This window comes from Notolabrus celidotus, chromosome 8 (assembly GCF_009762535.1).
Source record: "Notolabrus celidotus isolate fNotCel1 chromosome 8, fNotCel1.pri, whole genome shotgun sequence".
In the NCBI taxonomy this organism is placed as follows: domain Eukaryota; kingdom Metazoa; phylum Chordata; class Actinopteri; order Labriformes; family Labridae; genus Notolabrus; species Notolabrus celidotus.
In genome coordinates this window covers 17667120-17678009 of record NC_048279.1, presented here as the reverse complement: position 1 = coordinate 17678009, position 10890 = coordinate 17667120, and the positions used below count along the sequence as shown (strand labels likewise).

Genomic DNA, 10890 nt, shown 5'->3' with positions numbered 1-10890 from the left:
TGTTTTCTGAGTGTGAGTGAGTAATTATACCAATAACAATTATAAAATGCGTAATAATTACTAAGTTTGCAAGTGTTGAAGATGTGGCTCCTTTCCATGTTGTTACCATTTCTACTTTCAACAATACCTTTAGAATTCTTCTATACTTTCTTATCCTGTGAAATTGAATTGTTTGGAAGGAGATTTAAGGTAGCTCTATTTGCCCATTGCAGGAACTCTTTGTATGACTGGAGAAGGCTTTATTTAAGGTGTGGTCTATAGAAAGAAAAACAATATAATAGGAATCATCATCCTAACTTTAAGATTCCACAATAACTTAGCCACTCCAAAGAACCACGAATAATCTTAATACTATAAAAATGCTAATAATGATATTACTGACAAGGATCAACACGAGGGATATTCATTGTGTTCATTAATTAAGAACAACATTAGAGAAGTGTCAGGAATAGAGGGCATGCTCTTCAGAAGTGTTCTTTTAGACCAGGATCATTTACAGGGTAATGGTAACCCCTGCTGGTCAAACATGTAATAGATTCACTTCACTTTAATTAGTGATCCATTTCACAATGAATAATTGTTTTACCTGTTTGAGGAGAAGTCCTTACACAAGGACCAGCTTATAAAAAATGGTTGTTATCAACATAAATCTAACGCTTAATTGTAAATTTGCTTGACTAAGCACTTGTTCACTGCTGGTGGAAAAGACCATTGACTGTGACAACAAGAAAATGGAAGACGGGGAGACATGGACTTTTGATCTACCGAAATAATCGTTTTGCTTACTTTTTAAAAATGTTTCGTCTCAGTTCATTTTTCTGTAAACATTTATTTTTGATTGTGGTGGTGTACGTTTTAGAATTTTAGAAGTTGTGTTTGTTATCACTGGATCACATCATATCTAGACCACAGAGCAATGGAAGAGGTTAGTCTGAAGGAACACGACAAGTTCAAAGTGTTGACTTGGTCTCCAAATTCCCCAGATCTGGATCAAATTGAGCATCAACAGGATGTGCTCCACCACTATGTTCAATCCATATGAGCCCACCTCCCAACTTCCAGGACTCAAAGAACGTGCTACTATTGTCTTGGTGCAAGATACCACAGCACACCTTCAGAGATCTTGTGAAGACCATGTCTTATCAGGTCTGTTCCGGCCGTGTAAGGCCCTGTACAAGACTATATATTAGGTAGATGCTCCTATTGTTAAATAAGACTGCAGATGTTGCTGAGGAAATATAACCCTCTCTTTGAATAATTGGTTCCCAACATTGAGGGTGTAACACAAAGTTTAAGTATTTCATGAGTTATGAGCATAATGGAGATGTGGTTATGGGAATTGTGCGTAGTTGGCTTGGGGTGATGATGGGACCCAATGTGGAGTCTTTCTATGAGGCTCTGGTGATGGGCACCACCTCTCTCTGTCTTTTCTGTGAAAAACAACAGACTCAAAAGAATGCATTAAGGGGGGAAATAAATATTCTAAAAAGTATGGAGTTTCATTTGTATTAAAAGCATTATTTACAGTGAAAATATAAAAGTCTTATCAAACATGTAAAACTTTAGTTCATGATTTTTCAAACATAGGTCAATCAAAACCTATACCAAAGAAGTTTGTCAAAGTAGTTTCCACATATTTTAGAATAAATATAATATTGGTCGAATTGCTGCATTGACATATGCTTTGTGGTGTTACAGAAATTAGAAAATAGGATCATAACTGGAAGAAATCCTGAGATAGAAAGACAATGACATAGTTCAATCAATAACTAAATTCAACTTTGAAAATACTTCATAAGAAGGACCATCCATTTCCCTTACTTATTACTTTTACAAATTAGACAGTAAAAACAGATAAAAAAGAAAACACAAAATAAAAGCTGTGGCATGGTTTTCAACTTACAGGGTATAAAACAGACAAAATATCCCAGCTTAAAAAATATGTACCAAAATAAAGTTATAAAAAGTTCTTGTTTACAGGTTTAAGTGATCTTTCTAAAAAATAAATCCTTAAAAATTGGATGGAACGGATGTGTTGTTCATCCTTCTTGTGTTTCATTCATGATGTATCAATCATCTTTACTCGTCGAGGATTTCTTTTGCTGTGAAGAATTACAGAAAATGCATACATTTAATATGATTATAAGCAAATGAAGAATTCACTTCTAGCAATCAAGTATATTAATCTGATGGGCAACAAGAACATTAAACTTCAACATGTTTAAAAAATGAATTCAGTATTGTGATACCTTCTTTTTGCTATCACCTAAAGGTGTTTGGAGGGTTTCCATGGCTGTGGAGTCTTGGACTGTGTCTGTGTCCTCGTCTGCTGTAGACTTGCTTTTCTCTGAAGAAAGAAAATAAAAGGTCAAAATGAATATGTGAGAAAAAAATTAAGGAAAAAGGACTTTGTTATGATAAGAGTATTGAACGCACTTTTCCTCTTCACTTTTGGAGGACTTGGAGTCTCAGGATCCGGTGGAGGTAGTGGATCTGTGTCGGCGGAGTTATTTTCCAATGAGGAGACCCTTTTCTTTTTCTTCTTCACTTTGGTGATCTGCTCCGGTGTTTCCTCACTGATAACCTGCTCTGGTGTTTCCTCACTAGTTATGTGCTCTGATGTCGGTACCTCAACCTCCTGTTCTGAGTTATTTTCCAATGAGACCTTTTTCTTTTTCTTCTTCACTTTGGTGACCTGCTCTGGTGTTTCCTCACTGTTAATCTGCTCTGGTGTTTCCTCACTGGTTATCTGCTCTGGTGCTTCCTCACTGGTTACCTGCACTGGTATCGGTACCTCAACCTCCTGTTCTGAGTTATTTGCACCAGTGTTGTCCTTTTTCTTCTTTTCTGCTTTTTTTCCTTTAACTACCTGTTCTAAACTTTCCTCGTTTTTAGCAATCACTTTCTTCTTCTTCTTTGATTTCTCTTTTTCAGGTGTCTGCTCTGGGATTTCTGGTACTTCTGGTAAAGTTTCATCTACCAGCTGTGAATTTTCCGTAACATCAATTATCTTTTTCTTCTTCTTTACTTTCTTTTTTTCAAATTTTTGCTGTGTATCTTCTTCTACCTTTTCAGCTTCCTGTTCTGCATTATTTTCTCCATCAGTGTCCTTCTTTTTCCTCTTCTTAGTTTTTTTTTCTTGCACTATTTGCTCAGAAACCGGCACATTTTCAACATTTTCAGTTTCGTTCCCTGTCATTACTTCTCCCTCATTCTTTTTACTATCTCCTGTTATTCCTTCCACTTGTTTCTTCTCCTCTATTACTTTGTCTCCAGTCTTTTCCTCTGTGCCTTTTTTCTGTTTTTTCTTTTTGACATTTTCTTTTCCATCATCAACAGTTTTATTGGGACTCTCTCCCACGTTGATTTCATTCACTTCTTTTTTCTTTTTCTTCTTGGGCTCAGACGTTGTCTCTTCAGAGTTTTCTTCACTTGGAGTCACAGATTTTCTTTTTGCTTTCTTTGCTGGTGTGTTTGACAAGGGGACAGTTGATTCCACTGGATCTTCCACAGGTGAGTTTTGCTCTTGGCTCGGGGCGGTGGATATCACAGGTGCAGCCTTTTTCTGCTTGCTCTGCTTTGTTTCACTTTTCTCCATCGGTTTTTCTGTCACAATTTTCTCCTCCCCCTTTTCATTATTTTCACTTGTCTCTTTATTCTGCTGAGTGGTGGTTTTTGTTTTTGCGGGAGGCTTGGCCCGGGGTTTTCTCACTCTCGTTTTCTTGGGTGGTGGTGTGGAGGAGTCCAGGGCGTTGATGGAGTCCATCTTGGCCATGTCAGATTCTGTAGAGCAGGTAAACAGGGTGAAGACATTAAATAAACATAGCACGGTGGCACAAATGCTCAAACATGAATGACAACCACACATTTCTACTTGTATGAAATCACTGTTTTCCAGGGTGAGGTTGTTCATGGGAGTCTCCTCTGTCATCCTTTAACTTTAGCTAATTTAACACGGTTATATCCACAGACAACACTGCAAACAGTATGTTTGTCAAACTTGAATGAGTTAGCCATTGAATGTTTGTCTGGAAATGTCTATCTGGATTGATGAAACACAAATAACAGAATAATATGTTTCGTTGTGCTTTCTCTGAACATTTCAGATTCTTTTCATCACCTTGTTTTGTTCATGCTTGCACTCAAGTGATCCCTTTCAATGAGTCTTTTTCCTGCACACACCTACCTGTCATCTGCTGGAGCAGATTCTTCCATTTCTCGACATCCAGACTGCTGTCAGAGTCTGAATCATTGCCTCCTGGAGCTACAACTGCTGATTTTTCATCTTTTTTCCCCCTTTTTGCTGGCGCAGACTAAGAAAAAAAAATAGCACAATTAATAACTTGAAAGACTTTCTGAAGCAGCTGCTCCACTGTTGAATAAAAAAATACATACATCACAAAAACTCACCTTTTTTGGAGTCTGTACTTTTTTTGCAGGTTTATCCTTCTTTGTGACTGGAGTGGCTGCACATAAAAAGTGTGTGGATGAGTTAAAATTGAGTTCAAATATGCATCATGTCTTTCTTTTTCTGAGACTACAGTAAACATTGGTTGATCTTACCAACGCGTGGTGTTGTTGGAACCTTTTTTCGTGCTGCAGGTTTCTTCTCAGGGGTGCTTTTCTTCTTGGGTGATTTAACCTGAAAAAGGAAGCACCAACTTTAATCTCTGCAGCCTGTAGTTGAAAAACTATTAAATACATGCAAGTTAAGATACTTAGCATATCAAACACAACAGAGACATTAAACTACAGTGCTGCTCATATTAACAAAGTATGACAGTGATTTATTTAAACACTAAAGATTGAATCGTGCACCGGTCATATTTGCGCTCACAGCTTTCCAAGCCACCAGATATGAAAGATATCACAACATGAAGACAATTCAAATTTAGAAAAGTGCATCAGTTTCACTGTGGATTCTGTTCTCACAGCAGGTGAGTCGTGTGTCAGAAGGCTTGGTGTTAATGATGTAACCAAAATAAGACTGTGCAGAATAACATTTGTAGAAACAAGCAGCACAACATGATTAAAATGTTCATATTGAACAAGAAACATTGCACTGCAATCAGTGCTCTCTCTCTGATCCTCTACAGAGGGGAGAAAAGCTAGTGCACATCATACACTAGTATATAGATATTAGAAGCCGATTGTCAAAGGATTCAAAAAATCAAATGTCAATGCGTAAATGCTCAGCCAATTTACCTTGGTGGCTGTTAATATACATGAATAGCTTACATAGGTATAGGCTTACACTATGATGAAGCATCACATCATGTCATGGGAGCTTTTTCTATCTCTTTTCCTGGATCAACCAATCACTGCGTTTGAAAGAATGTGTCATACCTAAGCACCGGGGTCAGCCACGCCTCCTGGCAAAGAAAAAGATTCTGTCCCATCTTTGCTTAGAGCTACTCTGAGAATGTTCCTAAATCACTCCTCAGACAGAACTCCTCGCTAAAAAGAATTATGCTAAGTTAAGAGTTCTCTGATGTATTCTCAGAGTATTTGAGTATGAGCACAGAAGAATAGCAGACAAAGGTCCGACATTAAGAAGACATTAACCGATGCTTGTTTTTTGTCAGCTATCCCTTTATACTGCCCTTGAGTGAAGAGGAGGACTTTGCTCTTCTTGGCTGTTTGTGTTTATTAAAGTAGAGTGGAATTAAAAAATAAGACCATACATTTTATTTCCATTTGACAATAACAAAAGAAAACTGTATCTTATTGTGTTTGTCACCTGTGGCAGTAAACTCTGACTGTCGTCATCTGGGCTGCTGTCGTCCTCAGCTGGTGTCTGATTAGTGGCGGATGGACTTTGGACTTTAGTTGCTGGTGAAGGATGTGGTTCAGTTGTGTGATGAAAATAGAAAAAAGAAACTCAAGTTCACACGGTATGCCTATTAATATATTTCAAAATACTACTCATGTAACTCAGTCTGCCTGTAGCTTTCAAGCTCATCAAGGAGCATAATATTCAGTCACACAGACTATAACTCAATGTTGGGACCCTTTCAAAGCAGTGTATCGTAATTTCTAAATAAGAAGCAGTCGTACCTTTCGGTTTAGTAGTCCTTCCTTTGGAGGCTGGTTTCCTTTTTGTCTTCGAGTCTCTGAAATGAACAGAAAAAAAACTCAGTAAACACACAGGCTTTCATCACCAAAATATCAGGGTGTTAGAATTCAAAAAAATAAAAGAATGAGAAATCTCAAACTCACTTTAACCACGAATTATAGATGTCAAATAAAGAAGGAGAAACGCTTGTCCCCTCCTGCAGAAAGAAAAATATATAATCAGCATATAATATTAAACTTGAGGCAGGTTTTAAGGTAAAGTGTAACGTGAATGATAAGTAGTATTATGCTAAATCAATGCTGATAGCTTCAACTAGCTCAAGATCCATTTTTTGAATTTCATGAATAAGATGCAGGTCTTTCAGAGCACTTGTCAAAGCAGGAAAAGCTAATATCAGATAAATAACACCAATGATGTCTATTACAGTGACTGTTACAATCTAATGTTACAATGAATACTGATACTTCCTCCACCTTTGCCTGACAACCAACTAAAACCAATCAATTTAAAGGCCTAATGTGAAATCAATCTATGCCTGCTGTTTCTTTCCACAAGTTTAGGAATCGCTGCCCTCAACTACAGTATGGTTGGATTAAACTGAATGTAACTTCAGGATATCATAACTTTGCAAAACATTGCTTTTGTAATGTCAAATTTGAATGTATTTTCATTTGAACCATGTCTCACACTCAACATGTTTCTGCTCTTTGGGTAGCAGTTGAGTCTGTGAGTAATAACAGTACAATCAAAGCTTTTTTTTGTATATTATATACATGAAAAATGTTACGATTGTGTTGAAGGGCTGGCTGGCCTACAGTTAAAACCCCCAAAATACACATAGATCAGCATAAAAGAGACTGGTGGTTCAAAGACATCCTCAACCTGAGTGACACAGGAAGACAGAAGATAAGCACACTTATTATTACACTGTAATAACACTTATTACACTGTAATAATAAAGTTTGGGGAAGTTACTCAGGATTCATAACACGTGTATAATATGAAAATGGTTTAACGTAAGAAACTGGAGTTTTTTAGGCTACTCTTCACAGAAGCTGGTTTTCTGGGAGCAGTCTTCTGGTGCACAGAAAATAAAAGACATAATCTGTTTCCACTTCCAACCATCACACATTGTTAAGCAGCACGTGAAACACTTACCAACCACCTTAAATATGTGTTAGTGTGTGTTCGTGTGTTCTTGTGTGTGTGTGGACAGTGTTGACCTGTGGGCTGTTCCTCTGGAGCTCGTCTGCAGCTGAGTGGAAACCTTGCTCCTTCAGATGTCGATAGATTAGCTGGAGCAGCTCGTGTTTTGATGCGTTCACGGACATGTTGTATACGAAGGTGCTGAGAAAAAAACACGCATGAGAAAAGGCTACAAGTATTACAATATTTGAACCGGCTACATTGTACTCAGTTCCACTTCTACTGAAACACGCATGGTGGCTTGTTGAACTGTGAACTCAGGAAGTCGTTCCGTTTGTCACTGCAATGCATCATGGGAGATGTAGTATAACCCTGAAACAGCCACAACTCGTCAAAGACATAGGGAATGCATCAGAATCAGTCTATGGTCAGAATCAGAATCAGCTTTTTGACAAGGTATGCTTGAACACACAAGGAATTTGACTTGGGTAACTGTGCTCTCTTTGTAAGAGATAAGATAAGAAGTACTAACATAGTTAAAAAATATAATAACAATAATAATAGCAATGACAAGGGTAAAATAGAATAGAATAGAATAAAATAAAATAAAATAAAATAAAATAAAATAAAATAAAATAAAACAAAACAAAATAAAATAAAACAAAATAAAATAAAATAAAATAAAATAGAATAAAATAAAATAAATAAAGTAAAAATAAAATAAAATATGGCAACTATTTCAGATATATACACACTCTGTACACTTCTATCTGATAATAGATAAGGTAAGTTATTACACGATAAAAATTGCACCAGATTATTTAAAAACAAACATACACAGTATGAAGAACAGTGCGATTCAGATGGATACAGTAGTTATTTGTGAATGTGCCAAGTCACAGTAACTTCCATGTAGTGGAATGAAAGATGAGAACACATGATTAACGGGACACAGCAGTGCTGGTATTAAACAGTCTGATTGCAGATGGGATGAAGGACCTGCGGTAGCGCTCCGTCCTGCAGGGTGGGAGTCTCAGTCTGCTGCTGAAGGAGCTGCTCAGGGACCCCACAGTCTCATGCAGGGGGTAAGAGGGATTGTCCATGATGGATGTCAGCTTGGCTAACATCCTCCTCTCACCCACCTCCTCTATGGAGTCCAGAGGACAGCCCAGGACAGAACTGGCCCTCCTGACCAGTCTGTTAAGTCTTTTCCTGTCCCTGTCTGTGCTCCCTGCTCCCCAGCAGACCACTACATAGAAAAGAGCAGACGCTACCACAGTGTCATAAAATGTCCGTAACAGAGTCCTGCATACCCCGAAGGACCTCAGTCTTCTCAGCAGGTGCAGACGACTTTGGCCCTTCTTGTACAGGACGTTGGTGTTATGTGACCAGTCCAGTTTATTGTTAAGGTGAAAACCCAGGTATTTGTAGGTCTCCACCCTCTCGAGGTCCAACCCCTGGACATCCTTGTACAAGGCATAATAATAAGACATACAAATAAAAATAAAAATATAATAACAATAACATCAGCTATAAATACAAAACAACAAATAGGCATGACTAATATGTACAGGCTAAAATAATAGGGTGTGAGGGGTCAGCGGTGATGCTACCTGCCCGTTTTCCTGACCCGGGACCGGTACAAGTCCTGGATGGGGGGCAGGTCGACACCGATGATTTTTTCTGCAATCCTGAAGTCCACTGTCATCTCTACTGTCTTGAGCAGGTTCAGCTCCAGATGGTTCTGACTACACCAGAGAGCCAGCTGTAGTCAGAACCATCATGTATAGGCTATGCTCAGCATTTATCATCTAAACAAAGCCCCATGCCAAATATAGAATATGATTTAATGCGTGAATGTGTTTATGTAAATCACTCCCTCTTTCAACTTCCTCTTTTTTTTTTTTTTTACCAGTCACTAACTTTTCTTTTGTTTTAGGCTCACTTAAGCTGAATTCTAGCATTGGTGCAGCCTACCTCAAAAGGGAAAACCTGGCATCTTAGAACAGAAAAGTTATTTATATAGGCCAGTTGAGGCCAGTAGGATTTTGATCAGCTTCATCTCATAAGTAATTTTCCTTTGACCTCATTGGAGGAGACCATATCCAGTGATCCAAGGTAGATCCTGAGGTTTCTACAGTGTTTAAGTATCCATGTAATCAAGTCTGTTGGTATCACATAGGCTCTGTTAAACAACAAAGGTAAATAAAGTAGCTATTGTTGTAAAACCTGAAAAAGAGCAAGCTCAAAAGAACATAATCCATTTAATTCCCTTTGGATTTTGATAGTCATTTCTATCAAGTTCTGACAACACTTTTACACAAAAGTATTTTAAATATGTTGTCTTTTCATTTTTTTGTACTTAAAGTAAATGTTGCATTCCATTATTGGTAACATGCATGGGACAGGTTATTTGTAGATGGTAACTTCTTGAAGATGCACACTGATGCTTATAAATGTGAAAAACCTACATGCTACCATGTTTAACTTTCTATATAATGAAGAAGTGGCCACTGACCCTGTCTTTAGGTTTCCTCATTTCATTTTCAGGATTATTAGAAATAGGAAACGCATGAATACATTGAAGTAACAAAGTGAATCAACAGACTGCCAGTGGTTAATTACATATCCTTGTTTATTTTGATTCACAGAAAATGCAATAAACAGTGGCTGATGGTTAGTAGTAAGCAAAGTTAGCCCTGATATACAGTATCTAATGGTTAGGATTTGGTCCACAATGGGAGAGTGAAAGAAGGCCAGTCTTAATCAGTGGCTAATTTTAAAAAAATAACACAAATTATAACCTGAAAAGCTTGAAATACAAGCTCTTGCCATTATGCTTCCTTGAGCTGCCATTGCAGCTGTTACTGTGGCTGTAGATCTCTTCACTCATTTCTTCCCCTCACACTGAAAAAACATCCTTTAACTGTATGGATACAAAATCAGTGAGCTATCAAGGCAAACCAGAAACTTTGACATTTCAATGTCCTGTAGATCAGGTGTATTTGGATAAAACATAAGGAAACTAAAACTGTCTGGGCAGTGGATCTGAAGGAGCTGGTGGTGAGACCTTGGGTCGATCTGGAGGGGAGTTTTAGGTAAGCAGAGGGTCAGCAGGAGCCAACTGCTGAAAGAGTCCCATTCATGGTGCACAAACAAGGAAGGGAAAGTAGTGTGCATTCCAAGCTAGACGACAGGGCTCAGCAGGTCTCACTTAGCTAAATTTCACCATCTTCCAAAACCCCTATCCTCAAAACACTTCCCTCACACCCACACGCACACACACACACACACACACACACACACACACACACACACACACACACACACACACACACACACACACACACACACACACACACACACACACACACACAGGCAAAATAAGTGGTTATGAAGCTGACTCATTTTCTTGTTGATACAGACCACCAAGGTTTCATGCAAAACCCAATATTCTTTCATTTTCCAGTAAATACCACAGAACTAATTAGTTATATGTGTAAATAGAACTTGAGAGTATGAGGTCAAGTTAAAGAAAAATAATTTAATCAGACAGATGAGGAAAAATCACTTAAATACAAGAAAAAAAACGAAGAGCATTTAAAATGATGATATGTCATACAATAATGGGGATGTTTGTACAGGTTACCTTCATAAATGGCACTCTG

At 37.9% G+C, this 10890-nt stretch overlaps 1 protein-coding gene across 1 annotated transcript; it reads right to left on the bottom strand.

Moving 5' to 3' along the window:
• Positions 1 to 645: 645 nt before the first annotated feature.
• LOC117817814 (muscle M-line assembly protein unc-89-like) lies at positions 646 to 7566 on the bottom strand. The gene is made up of 10 exons (XM_034690575.1): positions 7300 to 7566; positions 6220 to 6272; positions 6058 to 6113; positions 5741 to 5832; positions 4564 to 4642; positions 4411 to 4466; positions 4187 to 4313; positions 2437 to 3783; positions 2250 to 2347; positions 646 to 2102 (listed from the first exon to the last, which is right to left on the bottom strand). The coding sequence occupies exons 1-10, from the start codon at positions 7405 to 7407 to the stop codon at positions 2070 to 2072; spliced, it is 2049 nt and encodes a 682-aa protein (XP_034546466.1). The 5' UTR covers positions 7408 to 7566; the 3' UTR covers positions 646 to 2069.
• Between the last annotated feature and the right edge of the window lie 3324 nt (positions 7567 to 10890).